Source organism: Falco rusticolus, chromosome 9 (genome assembly GCF_015220075.1).
Source record: "Falco rusticolus isolate bFalRus1 chromosome 9, bFalRus1.pri, whole genome shotgun sequence".
NCBI classification, from domain to species: Eukaryota; Metazoa; Chordata; class Aves; order Falconiformes; family Falconidae; genus Falco; species Falco rusticolus.
The window spans coordinates 46,824,191-46,851,624 of NC_051195.1; the positions used below are offsets into that span (position 1 = coordinate 46,824,191).

General features: G+C 41.9%; 1 protein-coding gene across 6 annotated transcripts in view; it reads right to left on the minus strand.

The window, feature by feature from the left end:
- Window positions 1-20,072, minus strand: part of CAMSAP1 (calmodulin regulated spectrin associated protein 1) — a 28,094-nt gene extending 8,022 nt beyond the window's left edge. Inside the window, exons 1-12 of one of the 6 annotated variants that reach the window (XM_037399655.1) lie at window positions 19,830-20,072; window positions 18,822-18,984; window positions 8,983-9,245; window positions 8,629-8,790; window positions 7,672-7,752; window positions 6,667-6,699; window positions 4,553-4,612; window positions 3,029-3,170; window positions 1,925-2,064; window positions 1,726-1,822; window positions 1,120-1,297; window positions 287-381 (exon numbers count right to left, since the gene is read on the minus strand). In XM_037399655.1, coding sequence (XP_037255552.1) covers window positions 287-381; window positions 1,120-1,297; window positions 1,726-1,822; window positions 1,925-2,064; window positions 3,029-3,170; window positions 4,553-4,612; window positions 6,667-6,699; window positions 7,672-7,752; window positions 8,629-8,790; window positions 8,983-9,245; window positions 18,822-18,984 — 1,414 coding nt within the window. In that variant the 5' untranslated portion in view covers window positions 19,830-20,072. Of the gene's footprint in view, window positions 1-286; window positions 382-1,119; window positions 1,298-1,725; window positions 1,823-1,924; window positions 2,065-3,028; window positions 3,171-3,604; window positions 4,316-4,552; window positions 4,613-6,666; window positions 6,700-7,671; window positions 7,753-8,628; window positions 8,791-8,982; window positions 9,246-18,821; window positions 18,985-19,508; window positions 19,603-19,829 lie in introns of those variants that run through there. The other 5 variants (XM_037399651.1, XM_037399652.1, XM_037399654.1 and 2 more) reach the window with 5 other exon arrangements.
- Between the last annotated feature and the right edge of the window lie 7,362 nt (window positions 20,073-27,434).

Below are 27,434 nucleotides of genomic sequence, written 5' to 3' on the forward strand. Positions count from 1 at the left end.
CCATAGAACTGACATTAGTCTTAACTTCTTGCATTTGAGATTCTGAGAAATTTTGTGAAAGAAAAAATATTAACAATTCAGTAACTTTCTTAAAAGATCTTTAAAATATTTTAATGCAAACAAGGATGGATTTACTCAAACTCAACACGCTTACCACTTAGCCAACTGCAGCTGCAGTTTAATTCAATTTTAGATCAATCACATATATGAACTTATATTTTTATTCATTACTGTATTAACATTGATGGTCATTGCCTGTTGAAATGCAAATTTGAAGCAGACTTACCAGGGCTGTCTTCTCCCTGTAAAGATTTTTGTTGCTTTTGTCTCAAAGGGAGCAGTGGATGAGAAGGGCTAAAGGCAGGGCTCCCTCCTTTGCCGCTAATTCAGAAAAGCAAAAATTCATTACTACAAACATCTTTTTTCTATGAGAGAAATCCTGTAGTTTCAAAGTTACACTGCTGATAGTTACTCCTCTTTAAAACACAATAACATGTTAATTTTAAAGAAGCTAATTAAAGAGAGGAAAAGGTTTTCACATGTAACAATACAAAAGTAAACCTACTACCTGAAACCAAACTGTTTAGGTTGCTAAACAACAGCAGATTTAAAATGTAGCTTACGTAAATAGTACAGAGATAAAGTAAAGGCTGAAATAAATTTGATGGTAACCAGTAAGTTAAGTCAGCTGAAAAGCCTTGTCACTAACCTTCTTGTACATTAAATCCTATTTGTTTTCATATCACCAGTTATAGAATACAGCTAGTAAAGATGAGCTGCTTGAACAGGTTTCACATTTCTTTGTTTGTTGGTTTGGGGGTTTTTTTGAGTTTTTGGTGTTTGGTTTTTTTTTTCCCCCCTCGAAATAGAAGTTATTTCATCCAATGGTGACATTTACTGGTAGGTCTTACTGGCATTTGCCAAATGAAGGTCAACCATAACAGTGCAAAGTGTTTCTCTGAACTTGAGAATTAAGAATATTTTAGAGACTGACTGTACACAACCGAAATGCACTCAGTTTGCAGTGAAATCGGAACATTTAGCAGCAGAAATGCCTAGGTTACCCAAAAGGAAGCATAAATTCAAGATTAGTCTAAATAACACAAAGACAAGACTTACAGGTAGTCAGACTCCTCAGGGTGCAGGTAGTATCTACTGCAAGTTTCGGGGCCTGTCTGAGCAGAGGGCTGCACGTCTGCTGGATTTGTACTAGCAGGGCTAGCCATGAAACTGCGCTTAGTTGCATTGGAAATAGGAACCGGTGGACGACTGCTCTTCTGCTGCAACACTGTTTTAACTGTGCATATATTTATAATGTTAACACAACTGATACTAGCCATTAAAATAACAAAACAGAACAGGAAGCTTTCAGGTTGCAGTACATTAAGATGGAAGTTTTAGGACGCAACCCTAAAATGGAACCTTAAGTGCTAGTCTTTATTTAAAATACGTATCTTATGGTGACCTTAATGGAAAGAAAGTTACAAGTAAATATTTAGTGGTTTTAGGGGAAAAAAAACTACTTCTCTCATTCAAAAAATTAGAACTAAATTGGATCTAGCACTAACTTTCCTTTCATTTTTACTGCTTTCAAAGTTTCCTAGGCAAGCAGAAAGTCTGGGTAGAAACAAAACTCCAAAGGAAACACTGCTGTGCAAGAGTTTCACTGTAATGCAAGTCTCCTTTAAATAACATGCTAACACTTATCAAAAATTGAAAACTTACCATCTTTTATTTCCTGAATATCTCTTGGTTGTACGAAGTCTGGTTTGACATTCTCAAACCACCAGAAGAGTTCCGCAATGAATACCATGACATTAGGCTAAAACGGAAAAAAAAAAGCAAAATCACACCTCACAGTAACAAAACACTTATGATTTACCCAAGTTTTCTTTAAAAATATATCCTTCATTATGTTTCTTACCTTTAAAACCAAAGGGGCATATAACATGTCCTCCAACGTGAGGTAAAAACATTTGTTTAGATATTCATTTGAGAATTCTCTCAGAAGTTGAATATTATAGAGGCTGTCTGCAATTGATGTTACCTCCTTCAAACAAATATCTAGAAAGGTGAGAAAGATGAGTAAGTTGCAACACTATTCCAATGTACTAACCTTCCATCCACAACTAACAAAACCACTACATACAGGAACTTCACGGACTGCTTATACACCATCATTTAATAATTATTGGCTACCAGTGACATTTCTCTACTGTCAAATACCAGAGGGACAAGAAAAGGAGGAAGAAAGCCACAGACAAAACAGTATCAATTCTGCATTCATTTTATAATCCATATAGGATTCTGTCTTATCACAGCGACAGAAAAAGTAAGGCTACAAAGAACACACACAGTGACAGAATGCAAAAGCAATTAAAACCAGACATCTTGATTTGCAAATAATAAAAGGTTACTCCTAGGATTCACAGTGCTGGTTCCTTCTGAAAACATTTAGGAGCTCTGCAAGGTACAGCATATCTGAGATTTTAAAAACCAATACAAAATGTTGATTTGTAGAAGTTAAATGCAATGAGGACACTGAATTATAAAGAAAAACATTTTCTGGGAAAGAACACTCTTGTTTGCAATGCTGAAGAGTGACAATTGCTGAAGACTGGGAGAAACTGTTTTAAAATCTAGACTTTAAAATGTCAAATTATGTACTTCTACAGAAGAACACGAGAATTATCAGCTAACAGCAGCAGACATGCATTCCTTTTTTATGGTCTATTCAAACCAAGCTCAGTTATTTGAATACAGAAAACTATCATCTAGATTTATAAAAGAAAGGATCACTTTGCAGTGCATGATATACAGAGTGTTCTAAATACAGTAAGTAAAAAACCAAAGTCAAAGGCAGGTTACTTTTTAAATACACTGATGAAGATTCCACACATGACCTGATTAACTTGCTGTAGTCCACTGCCCATTAGATGTGTTCAATTTTTATTTAGTAATGTACTTCTAGTTCAACATTCAAAGATTGGAAAGGAAAAAAAAATTTTTAGAAGCCTTTATTACATACCATCTAGTTTCATTTGCTCTGGACAATAATAGTGTATCACAGCAAGAAGAGCAGCACCATCACTACCATCCTTCATCAAATCTTCAAGCAAAGGAAAGTAAGGTAATTGTCTGCTTGAAAGATGGTCTCTTCGGTAACGTACCTAAAAAAAGAATACCAGTGTTTGTGTCATATGATGCTAAAAAAAAAAAGGTTAAAAAAAAGGAATTTTTGTTAAGCACTGAAAACTCTTTACGGTGGATCCTTTATAGCATTCTGCTCTAAGTCAAAACCAATTTACAAGGTTATACTTTTCTCTCAATGGAAGCCAATTCTGAAGAATACAGTGCTTCACTTTTAATCATTCTCCTTATATCTGGAAGCAATCCGTGCTGTTGAATTCCTAGCTTCATTCACACCTTTTAACTTATTACAAGCAATTTAAGTCAAAATCCTTCCACACAGGATGCATGAATGCAGTAGATCCAAAGAAAGAGATACAGATAAACTACGTGAAAACACTTAAAGCTTGGGAAAAACAAAACAAAACACAGCAAAAAAATAATTCAGATGAGCTAGTGATTTCTCATACGTTACCTACATCCACAGACTTGCTATCATGTCCGCAGACAAAGTTCTCTCAGACTCAGAACACTGTATGTGTGGCAAGCCAGTACACAATACTAATGTCATGCAAGAGAAAAAAACCATGGACTTTTCCAAAAATAGTCAGTGAGGAACAAGTAGGTCCTTAAAATCAATGGCAAAACTCTCTGTGATTTCACTACGGATCAGTATCAAACTCTTCTGCAAACCACCCCCCTGGCCCTCATGTAATTTGGAGCATAACTGAAAAGGAGCTAAAGCCAGTCAACTGAAGAACAAATCTTGGCATTGCTTCTTGCAATTTTTGCAAGAGAAGTTTTAGTGCTGATATTTACTAAGCAGCCACATGCTAGCTAGACTAGAAGGCTGTATCTAAGCTTGAGCAGCAAAGCAACTGGGCGAGTGAAAGAACAAGACGCTACAGAGCCTAGCAGAAATACCTTTCAATACTGAAAAAGAGATTCTTTTTACACTTCAGTGCATCAACAACACTTATCATTTAACAAACTATCTTGACTGATATACCGGCCTAACATGCAGATATACAGAGAAAGTATTTAATCATCGGAGGAAAGTTGGATTTTACCAACGGTATCGTATACTTTCCAAGAAAACCTGGGAAGATTCTACACAAACACACACATACTCGTATGTGTCTATTTAGGATGGCACAGGCTGAGAAAAAAATCTGTTCAAAGGAATGAAGATCACTTATTTTATATATATATAATATAGATATAATAAGAACCAGTTTTGTTTGTTTATTTTGCACAAATATAAATATCTTATGTTACGTTTCCCAGGCAAAGGCAAGTAACTCTAAAAGCTATCTCTATATGCTAATGCTATTTTTCCTATCCTTTTACCAGGTGCAAATTATTTTTTTCCCCAGCCTGGAGCACTCCACAAATATGTAATGGAATGTGAATCATACTGTACCACACGAGCATATTCCACTGGTTCCAGCATGCAGTGCGATATGGCATGCATCAGATCAGGCTTACACAAAAAGAAATAGTGAGATATACGATGGTGATTATTCAAACAAGAAACAAATCAAATGCATTAGCAACATCCATTATGCACTGGAAATGTTGTCATCAAGTCTGATAGAATAAGTACGCACACCAAGGTGAACTGGTTAGCTTAAAAGGTTCATCATTTATCCACTTAGTCAAGTTAAGTATATTAAAGACAAACTTTAGAAATTTCTTTCTAAATTGAATTACTCCTGTATTTAAACTAGATACAAATATTCCATTTTCAATAGGCTTAAACAGAATTTAAACTGACTACAGTCAATACTGAACTAAAATCTGTGAGAATTACTTTTTTATGTTAGCTTTGGTGAAAAAAACCACAAATTTATCAAAGAGGGTTTTTTTATTTAATCCCTATTCTTTTGCTCAACTATTATTCTCTTTCCCATTCAAGTCTTTCATACTGAAAATTCTGGATTCTTTCTTATATTTTAACCCAAGTTTTGTGGTTTGTTCCCCTCTGCCCATGCATACAAGTAACAACTTTTGTATGCATTAAAGTGCAGAAATGGGTGCTACTGAAGTAGATAACTCCACATTTAAAAAACTCAAACAAATCACACAAAACCCCAAGTAGTACAGAAGTGACACAGCGTGACAACTACTATGCAGACTTCAAAATCTGTCAGTAAACCAGTACAACTTAAGTGGTCCTAGACTAGCAATGAGTATTTTACTCTTCCCTTTACCACCAACTTGTGCAACAATATCCTGCAAGTCAATTCCCTTCCTGTAGTTTCTTCTGCTCTCACCCAGTTGTCTCTAAACAAAACGTAAACCTACCCAACTTCCTCGAAAGGCTATCAAATGTATGCCTCAAATACAGATGAGATGTTTAAGCACACTAGAACGCAAGTGATAAGCACTATGTCAATACTTCACTACACACTGGCACAGGTCATTAAACGAGGCTGGAACACAGGGCGCTCTCACAGGTTTTATTAGCCTGCTGGTCCCCACTCAGTTTCCTTTATTTCACATAAATAAAGTTTATACTGCGGTCCACACATTTGGTTCAAACAAATAAAGGAGGCAGAGGGGTGCAACTGAGCTCTCTGTGGAAAGGCAGAGATTGTGGGGACACCTGACCACCCCCTTGCTCCCGCCTTTTCCAACTGCACTGCTCTCTGGAATTTGCAACTGAGATAACAGCTCTCATCTTCACAGAGAGAAAATGAAAACCACCAAATCCAGCAAGTGCAGGAGAAAGGGTATCAAGGCTAAGGAAAGCAAAGGAACAAAGAAATATTTCTGCAAGTTGAAACAAAGCCAGGAAACTCAGCCAAAAGAAAGCAGACTTGTATACTACAAGTACAATTTCATTTTTTTTTTTTATAGAGTGTGGAACTGATATTCCATTCTCACACTCCACCATAAAGAAAGTATTTTGTTCTTATATGTAAACTGTCTTTCCTCCCATTATGCCAGCTTTAGTCTCATTAATTTAGCATACAATTCCAGCAGCTGTCATAACGGGTCCAAACTGGTTTGTCAAATCTTCTAACCCCATCTCAATGAATAATGATGTTCTGGTTTTGACAGATTTACAAACCTGCACAAGAGCAGGTGCAAAAACAGTGCAAGAGCATTATTTAATGAACTACTGCAAACATGTGACTATCTTACCTATGGATTCAAAGATTAAATAACCGTTTAAACCGACCAGCTTTTATATCACCTTAGTGCTGTGATCAATTGCCTACTTACAACAAAAATAGTAAATGCAACCATTTCAACTGTTGTTAATTTTCTAGTTTTTTGCTGCTACTCCATATCCCTCACTCCTGCACTGTGGAAACAATTTTGAAATGCTGTGAAGTGTTTATGCTATATGCTGTACAGTATGCAAAAGTCATGTTATGGAAACAAAGCCTGATGACCCAAAAGCTTGCACAGGTGTTTTTTTTCAAAGATCATCTAAGGAGCATTGTAATGGAAGCAAACACTCTGAAGAAATTTAAAGAGCCATGATTCTGTGGTGGATGACAACTGGTGGAAAAGTAGTTCACTTACAGGTACTAATTTCCAATACCATTTGGAAGGAGACTGCTCAGGAAGCAAGGAACGGAATGTAGGAATAGGAAAGGAACATCAGCAATGCAAGTTAAAAGCAGTAATAATTAAATGCACTTCAGCAATAAACACTTTCATATTTTAGAGGGCTTGTATCTTAAAAATTTAGGTTTTAAAATATTAAAATGTGACCCAGAAGTCAATAGAGAGTCAAATAGTTAAAGGGATCCTTCAAGACCACTCATCAACTTGCAAATTATTATTTTACATAAAATATTATGGATAGTATATTATTTTGCATAAAAAGCATATAAAAAGTCTTGCCACCAATATGAAAGTTAAACGGTTGTGCCTTGTTCACATGTCACTTATCTCTTTTGCACAGCAATGCCAATTTGAGAAAAGTACACAGCAGCTTTTCTTAAGGCTTCGTTACATCAGAAGTTGGGAGCTCAGATAGCCAATATACATTATATTTGAGAAAGATCTGCTTTACATTCTCCAGAAATGAAAGTGTACTATATTTTTCAATATTAGTGCATTGTGATATAATTTCAAGGGGAAAAAGTGGAAAAAAACTACAAACACACACATAACAATTGAATGCCAAGAGTACGCTTACTAGATGTAACTTGAATAAGCCTCTGAATTACATCAGACAATTAACCCATGCAAAATGAATACGCCAAGAGCTTTCAAAATATATAATATGTATTTTGTGCTGTGAAAGCTGAGTCATATTTACTCATGTAAAGTTGATACAAGTTATTTTAAGTTGAAACAAGTTGGTTTAGTCCAACTGAAACTTAAAGTCAGAAGATACCAGTGGGCTTGAAAGTAAGGAAGGGCACTGATAAGACACAAAAATCACATGCACAAAATCTCAGAGTTTCAAGCACTGGATGCCTCACATTTCTCTGACAAAAAAATTACTGGAGATATTTATATTTAAATCTATTAATCATCAAGACACAAAAATCACAACTGAAGACAAATCTGTTTTACCTTTTGGTGCCCTGGACTTTCCATTAGCTGCTGTTTTAATTTAATCTCTTTCTCCGTTATCTCTCTCATTTTAAGGTTCACCTAAAAGGGCACAGCACAGAAAGGATATTCAAATACATCCAAATACATGTTTCCCCAAGTCAAGTTTTCTTCTTCCTCCCCTTACTTAGTGGTCAATCCATTCTACAAACATAAAACCTTCATAGAATCATGTTACAACAGTTTAAGACCAACTTTTTCATTAGCAGTAGCTACAATCACAAGGGAATCCCAGGTTTGCAAAGGAGACATTCTCTTTGGAACGTGACTCTGCTGTCACTTGAAAGTGTTTCAGTAACTTAACCTCTAGCCTTTGAAAAGTTTCAGTATTTGTTAAGTGTATTCGAGCTAGTCTCAAGTATGTCTATCCAGTTATTTAACATGTTAAGCCCATCCTGTTATTTAACATGCTTTACCTTAAAAAACAGCAAACAAAAAAGCCACACCTCACAGCAGCTTGTCTGAAAATAAAGAACTCGACTTCTACAGTTCTCCTAATTTAGTTCTTAATTATCTTAATTTAAAATTCGCCTTGAAAAATTTACCAGCTTTATTACAGCATCTTTAAGAAAAAGAAACTGCATTTCCCTGCTACTTTGATTCCCTGATTCTTTTTCCTAATGCATAGGGAAACTTTGGGAAGGCAAGCAAGAAGACAAAATCACAACACACTACAGCAGTAATGGAACCAAATACTGTTAATAATAATCTGTATTAGAAGGATATTACACCCACTACTGTTGGACTTGAGGTAACAAGTAACACAGTAATTAAAGCAGTTCTCTTCATCTGAGGTGGAAAAGATGAAAGACATGCACAGGTAAGAAAGATGGAATACAGACATTCATTAGGAACTTCTTAAAAATCTTGAAAAGTAACAATAAGAAACAGCCACACTTTTCTCAAAGTAAATTTTACCTTGTTAATCCAGAAAACCATTGCATCCTCCAAATCATAGGGCAGTTCTTTTGAGGCACTAAACGTAGAAAAACGCTTGACACTGGCAACCACCTTTTCAATGCTGATCATTTCTACAGTATAGGCCATCATAAGAGCATCAATCATTGCCATATGAGAACTCTATAAAGAAGAAAACAATGAGTACTAAAAAATAAAATCCTTCAAGAAAAAATGTTATATATTTTAATTGTATTTAAAATTTAAAAATTCCTGAGATTAGTGACCTAGAAATTAGGAGCTCTTCATTCCATTAACTATTTTAAATAGCGTTAAATAAAAAGAAGATCATGAGGTGGATTTAATTAAGCTAACCATTTTGATTGGTGCACAGCCCAGATCAGATTCAGACACAGGTGTATCATCACTCTCCATGACGTAAATCCCTTTTCGAGACAGAGCCTGGATCACCGACTGGTGTCCCTGCAGAGCAGCCACCTGATCCCCCTTCAGAATGAGGCTACAGACACGGCAGTACAGCTCGCTGGATAACAGCAGCTTGATGACGGGGGGTTTAATATGTTCTTGCTCATATTGATCTATGTAAAACGGGTCCTTTAACTCCTCTGGGACGTTATCTGAAACAAGGAAGAAAAGTTTCAACAAGTAGCACCAGTAAGCAGCATGTGATCTAAACAAAAGTAAACAATGTTAACTCCATCCAAAGACAGCATGTAAAAGAACAAACAAAAAATCAAGCACAAAAAATACTGAACGTAATAGTTTGCAATTTCATATTGTAAACTGTTTTCAATAGGTCTTTGTGCTTAAATTTTGCTCAGGTAAAGCACATATAATTTGCCGTATACATACCTCAGTAAAACCCCTACATTACAGTCCCTTTCAAGAAAGCATTTCAACGTGGACAAAAGTCCCACTGTCCTCTACACATCTCTAGCTGTTTCCTTGACTAAGACCCAGCTTAATCAGAATGACACACTATCACTTCTACTGATTAGTACATATTACTAATACTTCTAATTTTGTTTGGAATTATAAATCATTTACTTAGATCACAAGCTAAAACGCTCTGTGCATCAGATGGGCAAAGTTTACATATTTTCAAAGCAAAATTTACAGCTACTGCAAGCAATATCCCGAAACATCTGTGCACAGCAATTGAATAACCACAGTGCTCAGTCCCCGAGAGGGGTCAGCCAAACATTCTCAAATTGGAAAAGAAAACTAAGCCACCGATTTCTTGGTTCTAAACTACCAAAGTTCATAGAAAGGCTGAAATACCTGACTAAAACCTTAGGCATTTTACAAAACGTCTGCAGAACAACTGAGTCTCCAGCAAGCTGATTGTGTATTTTTTCTGATGACAAGAGTGCTGAAGCAAACTACTGCAGCTTTTCAGCCTTTAAATAAAAATTCAAGCCTATGTAGCAAAACCACTCCACTTGAACTTGGATCCAAAGTGAATTTTAAGCCAAGTCTAAAATTAACTTCTTTTGGAATGGCAGAATTTCCACAAGTTGTCTTATGATTTAAGCTGAACACAGATCCTGAATGTAGCAATTTACATGCAAGTTAAAATTAACACAGAAGACTTCATCCTTGCACACCCATTCCCAACCCTCAAACACTTTTGCTACTAATCAGTGCAGTTTCACAGCTGGCAGGAAAGAAAGGCACTAACAACAACTAACAGACTTGTTTAGAGGGCTCAGAATAAGACATTTCAAAACCATACGTTGCTAGCTGAACCACTGCCACTGTTAAAGGTTGTAACACTACAACACAAGGCAAATGTCAACTGATTACAACAGTTCAAAGTGAAAGGAAATGCTGTTGTAAACAACAGTTTCTTGATATTATTGAAAAGTCATAAAATGAGACAAAACAGATATATCCCAAAATAAATATTCGGTAATCAGACTAGAAGCTATTGATCTTTGTAACAGCCTAGAAGTAATAATGAGTCTAGGAAAAATATTATCTAGCCTCAAGTGTGTTGTCTTAATAGAAGCCTGACATTTCATAATTTTCAAACATTAAATTCTATCTTATGCCACACAGTCACTCTGAAGATCTTCCCCCAGAGTCACTTCCACCGTTCATTTTAAATACATACATCTACAGTTAAAAGAATTAATTTGGCAGCATATTTACTTTTCATTCAGCTCATTTCCAGAATAATTACATCTCCCCATTCAAAACCACTCCTACCCATAGCATGTCTTTGAACTGCAAAACAAGCCACAGTATGTATATACTGCAGAGCACTTAATGTTCATAAAGAGAAACTCAGACAGAATGTTATCAATTACATGAGCCAGAAGTACATCTCACTTAAATAAAAATACGTAGTAAACCAGTGTTGTTGTAACAGCTCTAACAGCTACCCAGTTAGTCATACAACACTGCCCCTATTTTTCAAAATGGAAAGCTTTCTTAATTTTAAAAAAATCAAGATCGTTATTTTTCCTTTACATGACATTGAATGCTGTGATATACAGTCTATATACTGAAGATGGTTGGAAGAGACACACTAAAACCCCACTGGCACTACATAAGTAGCACTTGTTAATGTGGGTGTCCATTTTTAGTGAAATAGGTAATAAATTCAAATATTTTTAATCTTCTTAACATCAGACAACCTGACCTAAAATCAAACGCAATTGAAAGCTAATTCTATTTAATGGTCACTGCCATTTCCAGGAAGAGAACTAGAGCTTGCATTTGTAAAGACTGAGGAAAGATCCAAAAAAAAAAAAAAATCCCAACATAAAGCAGCTCATATAATTCAACATTTCAGCTTCATTACAAGCAGCTACACCTTTTAACAATCAGAGTATTTGTGAAAGGAAATAATAGAATGCTACCTCATAAAATATCCATGAAGTAGTACATTTCTGGCAAAAGCATTAGCACCACTCCAAGTTTTAAAGGCTTTTTTAAAACAAACAAAAGAAAGCGAATTCAAAATGTCTGAAACCTGAAGTACTTAGATAAGGGTTTTAAGTACGAACATCTGCCCTCCTCCAGCTCCGCAGACCCCCACAGAGCAGGGTAACCGAGGTGACTGTCTGAAACTGCGCTGTGAGTAATGCTGGACAAAGAACCTTGCAGTTCCTCCTCAGCTGTCCAGCTACCCCTGCATCCCACTGCATCAGCAAACGGCTCTCTGGGTTTTCCTCAGTCCCTTTTCCACACGTTTATATAGACTAACTACAGAAAGCAAAAAAGCTTCCTCTTCAACATAACATACCCACAAGGGATACAACCTATTGGATTAGGATCTTTACACACATTATTAAAACTGAAGAGACTATTGGAACATGATGCTCAGCTTCCTGTGTGACGGGGCTGTAAGACCTCCAACATTAATTTTCACTTAAACTAGCAACATTGTAATGATTTTTTTAAAGCCTTTTCTAGCAATAAATGGATCTAGTTCTTCCTGATGAGGTTCCATGTCACAGAAATCAATATATTTTAAAAAAGAAACAAACCAAATCAAACAAACAAAAAAACACCACACCTTGTATCTCGGCTACTGTTCTTTAGTCTAAACATCCCATCAAGAGATCTGAAATCTTTTTCTTATATGCTGAAGAACCCTCTAACATCATGTTTCTGATCTCCATACAACTGCCTAAGGACTGAATGGATTTGGATTGACCAGGATTAAAGACGGCTGTGGGCAGGGATAACTTCTAGTGCCAGGATTAATAATGTGAATGCTATCATAAAAAGTTATTCAGAAACATTAATCCATTGCAACTTATTTCACTGTGAACACTTGCTCAGTTTTATTTCCTACATTACTGTATACAACACTTCTGCTGGGTAAATTTGCCCATCTGTGACAAAGGAACTAATTTGATGTCCTGACTAAAGGCCCACAGAAATTTTAAAGATATAAGAACCATGTCAAAGCTCAAGAGTGGTAATATTAACTTTACTATTTAATTCAAATGTATTTCATGCTGAACATAATCGGGCACAAATAAATGAGAAAGTGGCGGGAAAAAATGTAATGCAAAAAGGATGCTGTAAGTATGTATAGAACTGAGCTGAGAAACTTCCAAATATCATGAGTTGTAGATGTCCTGTACACAATGCGATTATCTCAAGCAGGGTAACAGCCTTCCTAGGTAGCCACAGACAAAAGAAGTGCTCTGTTTGTGAGGTATCTTCAATACTTTAAATCCGCATCTGAAAGTGCGACATAAAAGACCTATCTTATCTTTCATATCTCTGCTAATTATTCTTATCTGCAGTATAAAACCACACAGAATACCTGCAGCAGCCAGGTCTGCTCATTCTCCAAAACCCCCTTAAAAAAAGTCAAAATTCCCACATTGCCAAAAATCTCAGAAATACACTGCTAGTTTTGGGACAATTATACACCATCAGAGTCAACCTAATGCTAATTTAAATAACACTATGGATACACAACTAACCACCCCTATTACGGATAGCTTTTCTCCCTGGTTTTCATGGATCAGGCAAACTCCAAATGTCATACACTTTTTGCTTGCCTCACTACAGAATGTGTCAAAAGAAGAAAATGTCCCAGTCTTTCCAAGTCCCAGTTTCTATAAGTACCTTTTTCAACACCTTCCTTTCATGACCTAAAACTAAACTTACATGTTAGAAAAATTCTCTTCATTAAAACTTGTACTTTTACATATTTATGCTTGGGAATTTTGAAAAATCAACATGAATAATTATCTTCTGAGCAATTAACTTGTAAGCTATAGCTACAAACATGCTTACTCGCACAGTTTAACAAATCGTACCAAAGCAAACCAAAAGCAATTAAACTGTCTTTTTTTTTTTGCTTATAAAAACATCTCCCAATACCATCTTCGTTCTAAAAGTAAGCCACTTTTATGTTACTGTTGCATGCTATCAAGAAGCTTGCAAACACCTTCTGTTTTCCCTAATGTGCTTTCCAAGTTGTTGACCCAGGAAAATGTTAGCATCAACTTCAATGCAAGCTTTAAAGTTGCCAGTTTTAGACAAACAGGTGCTCAAAAGACAAAGCTTAAAAACCTACCAGTGGTTTTATAGGAACTTAAAAACAATGGCACATAACTTGATAAATCAGATCTGTGAAGGCATACATCATTAAATCAATTTGTCCTAAGTTCTCTGTTCAGAATTGTCGAAGAATTTACCATGGCTACACTCACTATCACAGTTGACCAGATCTCTTTCACACATAAATTTTATACCATGTTACTTCGTTGCATGTAGTCAGCTTATTACTAAAAATGCTCATTTTTGCTGTTTGCCAAGCTTACAAAACCAAAGTAATAATTTATTTTGTTCCACGTTTCAGCAGCATAGACTCAAGCATTCTTGCCCCACTGGGGAGATACCTCTTACCAGCTATTTTTATGAGATGAAGGGCTCAAAAATAAACGGTCATAGTTTCTCATGAAGCAATTCTTTAGGTCTGTTCAGTCACATCAATGGTCTAATCTCTCAAAAAACCTGAGAGTTCCAAGCATAGATCATTGTGTACACCATAGCGTACAGGATTACAGAAGTAACTTCACTTGTAGCAACCATCAGAGACACAATTACTATCACACTCATCACTTTAGGGTAGGGATCATTTCTTTGTCATCTCACCTACAAACATCTGTTCAAGGAGGACTACCTGATAATGATGTGATAAAGCAAAATACAGCAATCTGAACAAAATTTGACTTATCCCTTGAACTGCAGAAGTGGATACACCCCAGATTTTTTTTTTACCTCCAGAAGCACGAAGAACTGGTTTCACATGGAAAGAGAGCCAAAGCATCATGGTAAACAGAACGAAGGTTACTCAAATTCTGAGCAGGATTTCATTAGTATCCGTATCTGTTCACGGAATTATTTAGTGCTGTATGGAAGTGTTCTATGCTGCAGACCATGAGCAGAAACTGCATGTTCTCAGCAACTAAGCCAATCTGTGTTATAATAAAAACATTCTTTGTTGCCTCTCATTACAGAACTGTATTATAAAGTCCGTAAGTGATCTATAATATTACACAATGAAATTTACATACAACAGGCAGGAAAAAAACATGCTAAAGACTTTGTATACAGCTGGTGAGAGTGACCGCGCTCTCATTATCATATCTTTTGATCAAGCACAAAGCCACAAACCTGAATGGAGGAGAGAAAATAATAATTATGGAATTCTTCACCCCTGTAAACTTCACACAAGTAAGTGTTTATGAAACAGGCATTATAAAAGAAACAGATGTTTAATGATTGAAGATCTGCAAAACACAACAGCTTTCTTAAGAATATTTTTACTATGGGCCTGAGAAGAAAGCTGACAAGGAACAGAAGCAGGGAACGCAGGTATTTAGGAGATTTAGCCCTGGAAGCATGCTCACACTGCCTCTACCAGCTAGTAACTGTGGGTAGCCATTACTGTACTGTAAAAATTATTTAACAGGTAAGCAGCAAATACTTCAAAGACCAAAAAAAGCCACACTAGCATTTCCCCTACAATGCATTAACATTAGTCCTTGACTTTCTTGCCAAATGTCTAAGGCAAATGTTAGCACAGATTCTGGAAACTATGTAAAGCTCCTAGCCCTAGTAAGTAAGTAAAACTGACCAAGTTCATTTTGGAAAAATCCAAATTTTAAACACTTTTAAAGAAGCAACAACATTTGTTATGGAAAGCCCACAGCAAGCTGCAACACAAAGAAACTTCCATATACCCCTTCCCTATCTAAATTTTAACATTGTAACAGTGATGACAGAAAACAATTTCTACACACAAATTAACACTATACTAACTAAATCTGCTGAGAAATCAAAAATTTTTGTTGTCATTGCCTACTTTCCCAAGTTGTACCAAACAAAAACATACTAGTTGTGTTCATTCTGACTGCTGCCACTGCTCAGTGCCGGAGGGGACAGTGGCACTGAAGGACCAGGTCCGCTTCCCTCTGCTCAGCTTTGTGCAGCATGTGGCCCTGTTACCGCTGGGCTATCTGGTTCATTGCACTGACTGTGAAAGCGATGTCTCCTGTGGATGGCTTGCAAAGCCTCTCTAAACCTCCCACACTTGCCTCCTGTGAAACTCTGCGGCACCCTTGCTGCTCGGCCACTTACATGTTATGAATTGTATTTTCACACTGCTACTAGAATTCCTAAAGTGCATGTTTGATTCTAAATAAAGGTTTGCTGATAATTCTGTTCTAATCAAACCCCATTCCCTCAAACTACTGTCTCAGCTACATGAACTTCATAATCTTTCAAGTGCATAGTTTCCAGATGTTTGCACACAGACTTTTAGAGCAATCCATGTCAGTACTCCCAGATTTATCTGGGGAGATTGATGACACTGAATAGGGAAACACCTTCCTTCACAGCACCCTTCCCCTCTATTCTGACAATTGAGACCTCCCTCCAGAGTCCATCTCTGACAACCAAGCATCCACCACAGAGAGACAGGAACAAACCGGAACAAATCTTTCAGCCCAATTCCCTTGCAAGAAAAGGCCTTGTCTCACTAGCAGCACTTGTGTTGAAGAGAGGAGGTAGCTGTGCCCAGTTGTTCGGCACTCAAAATTCTCTTTTCATGGCCAGAAGAGAAAAAAGGAGGAATGCATCATCAAATGAAACAAAGCCCAAACTACGACTTCAAATTACTTGTCATGAGCGCTCTCAGTAATTTGCCCTTGAGAAAAAAAAGGAACAGAATAAAGAACTTTCCTATTTAGACACCAACTTATACGTTGAGAATTAAAATATCCTTTAACACTAAATAGAAAATACAGTTTCAGGTAAAACCTGCAGTGATGAATGACCTGCAGTAACAGCCTACACTAGAATCAAATTCCTGCTCTTGACCATTCTCACACTTCACTATGAACTTAGCCTTACTCAGATAAAAATGAAATCCAGGATATGCACCATCATTTGAAAGATTAAGGCACAAAATTATGTCAAACCACATCCATCAATTCCAAATTAACATTTCAGAAAACCACTCTTCACTTAGCCATTCAAAGGCAATTATGGAAACCCTATCAGATAAGAATTACTTCAGAACATTAAGTGTGTTTTAATATTATAACCGGAAAAGTATTTTTTTTCCACCAAGTTGAACAGAACTAAGCATAAAATAATGAAAAAGCCCCCCTAAAACTTCCATCTGCATAGTGATATTTTACATAGAATTCACAATCACGTGGTAGCCGCCCAAGACTCACTGAACAACATCCAGTATCTTAAACCAAAAACATAACCCCGAGAGAGAAAAATTAATGTATTGCATTCAAATATTATTCACAATTATAATCACATAGGAAACCTTTTAAAACATCTCTCTACAAAATAAAGAGGCTTATAAATTTCTAAGTATTTTGCAATGCTACTCCAGAAGTAATGGTTAGTACGAGACAACGCCTTGCAGAAGCCATTTCAAAAATCAAACTGAACTTCCATGGGCCATGGTCCTGCAAAGATACGCGCACAAAAGAACCCATACTCACTGGAGCTGACCAGCAACGCAACACCAAAAGCCCCAGCAAAAAATATTTTTTCCTGCTGTTCATGGCAATTAGCTTCTATTACAATGTAATCTGAACAAGCCTAAATGCAAGCAGAAAAACTGGCAAATGCTGCTACAGCCTTCTCTACGCTAGAGATCACATCATTGTCATTATGGAAGTTGTATTTCTTTGTAGTCAAAGAAAACCCAAATACTTTCAATATAAGTCTGCATCGTCAAGTGCATAGACAGACTTACTGTTAACCAAAAGTTAACTGGTCCAAGACATACAGACATAACCCTGAGTTTTGGAGCCCCAAAAGACACTACCAAGAAACACAAGGCCATAAAGCTTCCTCTGCAGCACAGGATCCATGCCAGCCAATTCTAATTTAGGATTAGGTTTCTTCTGAAACAAAGCCATAATATAAATAGTGCATTTCCATGTCTGGAATATCCAGTTTATCTCTGATCACTGAAAAGTCTTCAGGAACGCTACAAACAATTCCAGCAACTAAAAAATATTTACATGAGGAAATGCCTTTTCAGTTCTTTTAAGTTACCAATGTTTCACTAACACTCTCCCCAAATTCCCATATTTTTAAACCATCATCTGATAAATGGGGGTTTTTTTGTCTCTTGTAATGAAATATCTTTGCTAATATTGATTATAAACCCATGATTTTCCATTTTCCCTGCAATCGTTAAGATGACGAGCACACTGACAGAGTTGGAAATACTAAAAAAGAAGAATAATTTTTAAAAATATTCCAAAAGGATTAATATTTAACTGCAGGAATGGACTGCTTTTCTTCAGCCTTGTCACCAAGTAAGCTAGTGTTAATCCATTAAGCATATTATGAGTTTGGCAAATTAAGACTTAGATTAACAGGGCTACCTCATTTTCCAAAACAAGATTCTTACATGTTTTTATATGTTTTGTTCTGGATAAGCAAAAAAACGCAAGTATTCCATCATATTTCTTCATAATTAAGCTATTTAGACTTAAGACGTATCCAGTAACAATAATTTAGAACACACGGATAGATATAGTTCAAAATGAAAAAACAAATGCCAATAGATGTGAGGAAAATACCATACAAATGATACTGCAAGAATCTTTATTTTCCCATGTTTGTCTGTAATGGTTAATGGCAACATAAGGCAAAGAACTCCTCCGTCACCTACAACTTGCTGTTTAATGTCACAGGACACAAAATGTACCTGCTCATTCAGCCTTTCTTTTACATAAAGGAATGTTGATCATAAAATAACTGCTTTTTAGATCATTTTGAAACCAAAACCACAACCTGACAAAAAAAATTAGAGTCCCAAGTGGACATAAAAGCTTGTCCTGCTCGAGGCCTGCAAGTTCACATACAGTTCTGTGGAAGAAAGCCTACTTAACTAAAATGAGAATTTATACATTTTTAGGTATGCATTCTTCACAAGTGCAATCTGTGAGCGTTCACCTTTATGTTTGCTGATTCAGGGCATCTCCTACAGTTCCATTACTCCTGTCAAAGGCACCAGGAAACATATAATATTACAAGAGAACATACTGCCATATTATTGATATTTAAAACAAAGGTGATTTAAGCTCAATTTAATTACTGCTGGAATGGCAGGGGAAGGCAGAAAAAGCAAGAACAAAAAACCAAGGAGGGCTTCCTGCTAAAAGTGATCTTACCTATTCCGTAGGCTTTAGCACAGATCCATTGTAGATTAGCAGCTATTTTGGCTCGGGCTGAATCATAGAGCTCCAAAGGGACAATCTCAACCGCGCTATCTGTCAGGGCATCCATTTTTCTTCTGGTACTGTCTCCACCCGCACAAATATCAACATCCACCATCTAAAAGAAAAACAAAAGACAGCGGACTTTTACACACGCAATCACTCCCACCGCCTTTTCAACAGTGCACTGGAGGAGTTGGCTGAATGGCTGGCCAGCGTGCATCACGGCGGGCACAACACGGTGGGGCTGAACCCCCCAGGCCCACCATCCTTCAGGATTGCCATCGGCAAGGCTTCTTTAGCCATTGCAAATCCACTCGGAAATCAAGGGCCATCCGAGCCCCGAGCGAGCATCCCTTTCCCAGGAGCATCCTTTTCCAAGAGCATCCCTTTTCCAGGAGGGCGGCAGATCCGCTGGCAGGGAGCCCCTGGCCAGGGCTACGGGCTGGAGCTGGCGGGAGAAGAAAGGAGCGGCCCCAGCACCTGCCCGACCGCGGGAAGAAAGGCGGGCTGGGCCCCTCCGCACGCCCTCCGCAGCCCCCGTACCGCCGGCCCCCCCGGCCGCCTGGCAGCCGAACAATGCGGGCAGGTACCGCGGCCCCCGCCCGCCCCCGCCCCGCGGGGCCAGGCCTGGGGCAGCACCTGCGGCTCCTTCCCCCGCCTGGCCCGGGAGAAGCAGCAGAGGGTCCTGGCCCGCACCCCCATCCCCGTGCCGCCCCGCCGGGAGGCCGCGCCGCGCCGAGCAGGGCAGGGGGGACGCGGCGCCCCCACCCCGCCGCGGCCCTGCCCGCATCCCCGCCCCCACCCGGGAGGAGGAGGAGAGGGAGGAGGAGGAGGAGGAGGGAGAGGAGCGCAGCCCACCCGGCGCCGGGAGGCTGCTCGGCACACGGCAGCCCGCCGCGCCCCCGCCGCCGCTGCCCCCTCACGCCCGCCCGCCGCGGCCTACAGGCCCCGCCGCCTCACCTTGCCGCGCTACCGCTGCCTCATCCCCGGGGCGGGGATGGAGGGGGGGTGGGGGGGGGTGGGCGGGAAGGGGGAAGCACCGCCGCGACGCCCGTGGCCCCGGCGGCGCGCCGAGAGGCGAGAAGGAGGCCCGGCGGGCAGGGGCCGGTGCGGGGGGGGGGCGGCCGGGAGGGACGGAGAGAGCCGCCGCCGCCGCCGTCGGGCCGGGGCTATCAGCGCTCGGGACCGCGCGCACGCGCATGCGCCCGCCCCGCGCGCGCGCGCGCCCTCTCCCCCCCCCCCCTCCCCGTCCTCCTCCTCTGCCGGCCGGCCGGGGCGGCGCGCGCTCGGCGGGAAGGGGGGCGGGGCTTGCTCCCGCGCGCGCCGCCGGGGCCGGGGCCGCCGCAGTGCGCAGGCGCGGGGCCCGGCCGTCCGCCGCCCTCGCTAGGCAACCGTTGCCGCGGGGACGGCGAAGAGGGGCCGCGCTGCTCGGCCTCCCCCAGGGCCCCGGCGGGCCCTTCCGCGGCGGCGCGGGCCCTGGGCCGGCCCCCGGGGCTGCGGGGTGCCGGGGGAGCCCTCACACCCGAGGGTCGCGGCGGGCCCGGCCTGCTGAGGCCGCAGCGCCTCCCCGCTGTGAGGGGGGGAGGGAGGCCGGGTGGTGACCCCGGGCTGCGGCGCGGGGCCCGCCGTGCGGGAGCCCTGCTGGTGAACGGCGGCGAGAACGCCGGGAGCGAGCGGCCTGAGCAGCTCCGTGTTGCTGAGGCGCCGCCGGGTGGGCCCCGGGCCCGGTGGCCCGCAGGCTGGGGACTGCACGGGGTCAGGGGACCGGGGGCTTCGCGGGGACCAGCCACCTGGCTGGGCTGCGCCACCGCCAGCCGCTTGTTCGCTTCCTCGCCCTGGTGTGCCCTATCCGGCCCTGTCACCACTGTTGTCACCTACACCTGGGCTCCCACCGAGTGCAGGGTGCACGATTCCCCAGGGGCCTTTGCCTCCTGACGAAAATGGCTAGCCATGGAAACCTTTAGGGCACTGCGAACGCCGCTGTAGTAAAATCAGGTGTTTGCTTCATCGCACAAAGGGTTGAGATCTCTCTCTGCTGCCAGCCACACGCAGCAAAACATGGGCTGACAATCAGCGGTACTTTCCTTCGACTTATTACAAAGAATCTCCCTCAAGACCAGGTGCGTTAGTGTCTGTTCACGATCAAACGACGTCAAAGATGGTTTTCAGGCAGAAGCCTGGCTTGCACATCTTGTGTGTTTCTTAGCAAACAGAATTTCTTCCCCTGGTTTAGGTCATGAGCCATAGACAACAGGGAGAAATGTCTGACGTTTCTGGCCTTGTGATCAAAACTAGATCCTGCAGATTAACTCACTTGACAAGTGAGTTTCAGGGCTCATCTGAAAAGTGAAGCTGCATGATTAGATGAGGAGGGGTTCGAGCTTTTAATGCCTCTGCAGGATGGATGAATTATCTTAATATCCATCTACTGAAAATGTGATTATAAGTTTAGCTGCACAACAGCAATAGCAGACTGACCTTATTCTAGCTAATTTTGTTATGATTCTCATAAATTATTTTTTTGCTGCATGTAACTGGTGGATTATATAAATGTTTCAACATCATTAAAGATTAATTTGGGTCTGTCTTAAGATGCAACACTTATTTCCCTGTGTCTTTCCAAAGTGCAAGCGGAGAGCATTCTGCTTCATGTCATCAGGAAATACAGTCTGGCGTTCAAAGGTTATTCCAGCCTCTATCACTCTTCCATATTGCAGGAATGTACGCAATTAAAGTACATGTCCTTTGCAAACAACGTTCTAGTTGTTTTATAATCTCCATTCGAAGAGCTTGGTTCTCAATACAGTTTTTACCAACCTTTGTTTTGTGACGTTATCGTTATAACAAGCTGCTCTTGTTTTTAGATTAAGCATTAAGGCCAAATCCAAATCCCCTTAAATTCAAGAAGAATGTTTTCATTTACGTGGTGGATCGAGCATTAAAGACTGCAGAAACAGAATGTCCCTTGGACTCTTAGAGCAGGTGACCTGTATGTGAGGGTGAAGGTGCAGCCAGGAGAAAACTGACCCGCTTCTTCCTCTGACGTATTTTTTCTAGAGGTAAAGAATGCATCCAGCTGTTAAACTTATCAGAAACACTTAGGAACAAAATGTGTTTTAAGAGGGTGGCAGAATAGCCCCGCAAAACTGAACCAGTATTACCTGGATCCCTGAAACTCTCAGCATTAAAAAGTGGGAAAGTTTAGCTCAAGAAAGTGAACATTGTGGAGCAAAAACATACGCAGAGGAGTAGTGGTGAGGAGAGTGCTCTCCTTTTACAGGCTTCTGCTGCACTTAGGATCCTGACCTGAGAATTACCTCCCGTCCTACCCCTTTCACTGCACTAGCCTCCATTTATGTATTGCTGTCTTCCAGTCTGATGTGAAATGTGCTGCTGCTTCTTCTGCAATGGAAATACCCTGAAACTCTGTGACTTAGGGCATTTGCATGTCCTTAAGTGGAAGCTGGAATTAATGTTTCAGGAAAATTTGTAGGTGGTGATGAAGTGATTTGTCAAGAACTCAGCACCATCCCACACCAGCATCCTCAAAATTGTCCTGGAGATAAAAAGCCTGCTTTTAAAATGGGAAGGTCATCAGTGGATTGCTAAACGTGTTTGCTTTTTCCATGAGAAAATAAATGACTTCCATATTCAGTAGCAGCAAATTCATCTTTAATTTGCATAGCACTTATTTCTTTCCTGCACTCCACTACTAAATGCACTTCAAGGCTTTTCTTCTGAAAAATGTTAATACATTGCTTTTCTATATGAAATAATTTTCCTATTAGTCTCCTGGATTCCTTAACCAAAGTGGGTGTACATGTGAACTGACAAATACTGCGCAACCTGTCTTCCAGCAGAACTCTGAGATTAATTACTAGGAGGCAATACCTTTGAGAAATTACCACATTCAAACACGACACCTATGACATCTAACAAAGCTAAACCCACGTGCTTGTTTTCTGCCATCCTGGAAGAACGCCTGGAATTTCAGTTTCTTCCACCACATTTCATTTATCAACATGGGAGGCTGCATGTGGAGTAAGAATACCTGTAAAAAGATGCATAGTCTGTAGCGATACAAATGTGATGTGCGCTGGGATCATACAGGGTGGAGATACTTCCCGGGTATGCAGAGGAAGCGAGAGCTGACCCGTCAGTGGCACATTCCAGTCGGAAAAGCCATCAGGGAATTGGGATGCTCCCTCAGCACGACAAAAAGCACCTTCAGACAAAGGAAAAAGCGTATCTGCTGGAGACTGCATGAAGCCCATGCTTCACTGTCTCCCTGTAGCTATTTATGGAGAGGGAGGTCTCCATGCGATGTCTCTACCCATCACATAATGCTCTTAGTGCTAAAATCAGCAAAAAAAGCAGGACGGGGGCGGGGGCGAGGGGGGCTACGACTTGGGAATTATGGCGCGCTGGGCCGCCTGATTTCTGCTTCGTTTACTTTCCTCCATTAGAACTCGCTGCACTTTCCAAAGTGGTGATTTCCCATCTTTCACCTCCTTTCTCTCTTGCCAGGCAAAGAGCAGTCACTCGCAGGAGAAAGCGCCTTTCCCTCCCCCGGCTCCTCGAACGCTGCCCGCGGCCAGGCGAGGCCGGCCGGACCCCCGGCCCCAACACTGCAGGCAGGTTTGCTGATGGAGCAAACGAGAAGGAACCGCTCTGGCCTGGTGCATTCTGCGCTCCTCGTCCCTCCGAGTTTATAACCCCCCTCCTTGGGGCTGCCAGCGCTGCCCCTCGGTACTGCAGGGGATGCTCGCCGTTCCACTGCCCTTCAGCAGCGAGTACCGGCGGGTGGCTCTACCTGGGGAGAGGTTCTTTGCCTTTGGTCTTGCTCAACAGCTCCTGCCTGTGCTTTCAGGAGCAGACAGTCATATGAATGAACAGGATTTTTTTCCTTTTATCCTTGCAGAATTTCCTTGATGGTTAAAAGTGCTGAGGACGCCCCTGGCAGAACAGTGCGGAGAAGCTCGTGCACTCTTGCAGCTCAGGCTGCCTGCAGCCCTCTCCTTACAGCTCTATTTTCAGCTCTCAACTAATTTTGAACACGGCTGTATCTGCTTCCCTGTGCTTAGTTCTACAAGGCCTCATCTGCCCCAGTGCTGAGCACTTAATATCCCCAGCTGGGATCAACTCAGAGCCCGGGAGCTTCTAGAGGTCACTGCATGGGGTGAACGCTGGTACCACCGCTGCAGGTTCTCCGCGAGGCAGAGACATCTCTGTGCTGGTAGGTTTTAGTAACCCCCAGCACATACTACAAAGCTCAAAAAAAGTTATGTCTTACTAGAAATTCACTAAAGAAAAAGAGACGGGGTCAAAAAGACATCTAAAGTGTCACCTGGATGAACGCAGCCAGGGTACTGTAATGCCAGGGTGAAGGGGAGGCTGGCAGACTCCTCGTTCAGTTGCTGCCCTGACAGCTCAAAATGTGGTGTTTTTTTTCTCCCTTGTACAAAATAGTTTCCTAAGGCAGTTCATCGTGCAGCCAGCCTTAAGGAAGAAGGAGCAGAATTATTCTTAGTAATAGAACAGTCACTTCAGCACGATTCCCAACACCACGGGAATGGTGTTGAAGGCATAATGCTGTTGCCAGTAATTACTTATATCCAGTTCTGTAAATACAGTGGCATGGCCTTATGCATCGAGGAACCGCATGCAACAAGCAATATTTTCCATGTAAATAAAGAATGCAAATTAAGTACAGATAGTAGGACTATTTAATTCATGCAGTCGTATTATTTTAAGGGTAATATGCATGCAATTCAGCTATTATGCTGATGAGCACAACAAGTTATTCAGATTTATTTCTTTTCCCCTTGCTTAAAACATTTGATGTATATCACACGATGCCAGGGGAAGCACCACTTCACACCTCTGCCTGCCGTTTGGGCCTTGCCTGAACTTTCCCTGGCAGCCCAGAGGGCTGCTCCAGGGATACCCCTGCCCCTCCAGACCCGGGGCCCACCCTGCTCCAGGAGGCACGCGAGCTGGTGGCAGCTCTGCACCTTGCACAGAGGGGCTTCTCCCCGGCTGGCGCCCACCGTGTGAAGGCAATCCCCATGGCATTTAAAATAATACATCTCTTCAGCACTTACCTTCAAAGTGCTGTACAAACATTCATTAATGGCTGTGTGGTTGCCAGGGGGAAGAGCTGGCAGGAGAGGGGTGACAGCTTGCCCTGCCTGCCTGGCTCCTGGGATGCTTTCTCACCAGGTTTGTGGTTATCTGCAGCGATTACAGCTCTGGAGGCGCTGGTGGTGGGTTTTAAGTGCCTGCATTAATAATAGGAGGGGGTTTAGCATGTAAGATATTTTCATCTGTGAGATTATTTAGTTTTAAAGTCCCTGGACTGTGTTTAGGAGGGTGATGGGTCAATAACGTTTACAGCCCGCCAAGTTTTCCAGAGAGACTTGCACACCAAGAGGTTTGGTCTGGGTGTACCTTCCCTATGCCTTGTCCTTCCTTGAGCAACCCCAGCCAGGGAGACCCTAGGGACTAGCTGGGTGAGTGCTGAAAGGCTTTGTAGTGTTGTCATGATCTAATTAATGAGCAAATGAGATTTTTCGATATTTCTGTGTATCTTTATATTCATTAAATGCTTTTTTGCAGTCGTATTTGGGTGGTGTTCAGGCAGAAATCAATCTCAATGGGAACTGTTAATTTGCTTTACTGAGATGATTTCTTTCTAAAACGCACTTTTTTCCTACAGACACTTTGGAAAGTAAAACTGTATTTGCCACAAATGTATAACTACGCAAAGTGTGAATGACTTATCTCCAACTTTTTCACCACTACTTAAACATTATTGGAAAGCAATGAATAATTGAAAGGCAGAAGAAATGAATAAGAAAAAAAATTATCTAACTGAATTCCAAAATGCAACATCTGCCTGCCGCTCCCGGCTGCACTTTGCAAAGTACAATAGCCAAGAGCAAGGCTGAACGTACTCAGCATCTGCAGCCCAATAAATGCTGTTGGGTTTGTGGCCAGAGCAGTACAAAGCCCTGGCACGCCGATAACCTGACTTCCAGCAAAATGGCACACGACCCTCCTCTCTCCCCATGAGCCGGTGCGTGGTTACGCTCAAAAGCAATGTCCTGAACCAACATGAAGTGTTACCTTTGGGAATTTGCAGCAGACTCTAGCCAACCCTTTCCAAAAATGTGTTACAACATTGTTATTTCACCAGAACATTTTACATTTGTTGCATGGAGGGAGGTGCTTGCGTGGGAACAAAACCGGGGCCGCCTTGTTCCAGGTCCCCCAGGGGATGCACAAAGGCAAAAGCTGCCTGCCGGCTCCTGGAAAATCACCTCTTCCAGACACAGGGGGACATCCTTGCCTCCTGACCCAGGCGTTTCCCTTTTGCTGTGGCAGGTTTGCATTATGATTTCGAGATACAGGGGGTATTTTGAGGAAAGAGCTGTCGTTTCTGGGGTTTAAGTCTTCCTCCATCAATACAAACCAGGCAGCCCTGGGCTGAGCGAACAGCACTGCAACTTGCTCCAGGTGATTTTGATGTGCAAGGCTTCAGCTCAGAGAGCTTCTAGAGAGCAGAAACTCCCTCAAAAGCAAACTAAAGCTCCTCTAATTCCACCACAGCGGGGTCTGGCATGGGGTGGGCAGTAGCTTCCCACTACATTTCAACTCATTCTCATTCAGTATTTTTAGCTCCTGCTGTTCTGGTGGGATGCAGCTCCCGGTTCACCTCGCTGCCAGCTCTGTGCTACAGCTGAGCCCTTTACCTGGCAGCCCCGTCCCCTCTTGCCCTGCCTCTAGAGAGGTGCAAAACAACCACTGCCTTCCTCACTCCCTTGGCTCCCTGCCAGCTTGAACGCTCTTAAATCTGTAGCCAGAGAAATATGTCAATGTACAAATTAGTCAGAGTAATTGAAACATCTCAATCCTGCTTGTCCAGGTCCTATTTACAGCAAAAACTTGACTGTGAAACAGGCAGGAACAGGAAAATCAAGCACTTCTGAGCCACCAGCAGCAAGCTCTGGCTGATGGACCTCCAAGCAGATGCCTCCAGCTGGCAGGAGCAAGCAGGGGAGAGGGCAAGGGCCAGCCTGGTCCCCACGCTCCCCAGGTGTGCTGATGCCCTGGAGCACACGGCGTGTCCCTCCCTGCTGCAAAGCTTGGCACACAGGGGCTCCCTGCACACCCCAGGGTACCCAGCACGAGGTATCGCCTCTAATCCCTCCCAAAGGCTTTGGCACACGCCAAGGTTGGTGGCGGCAGCTGGTGGCTCTGTGCCAGGATGGATCCGAATGAGGAGAGAGGCCATGACACCGCCAGCACCCAGGGCTGAAACGCAACGTGGCTCATAGTGGTCCCATCCTGCTGTGACAGGGGTGACTGCGGCTGTCCTGGTCGAAGCAGGCACGGTGCTGGTGACTTGGGCCATCAGGCATGGATACTACCCACACATGTGGGGCTGTACATGTGTGTACTACCCACACATGGCGGGTCCCTCATGTACAGTGCTAGAGCACCCCAGTCCCCACGCATGCTGAGGCTGGTGCCTGCCCAGCACCACTCTGCCCCAGGCTCCCC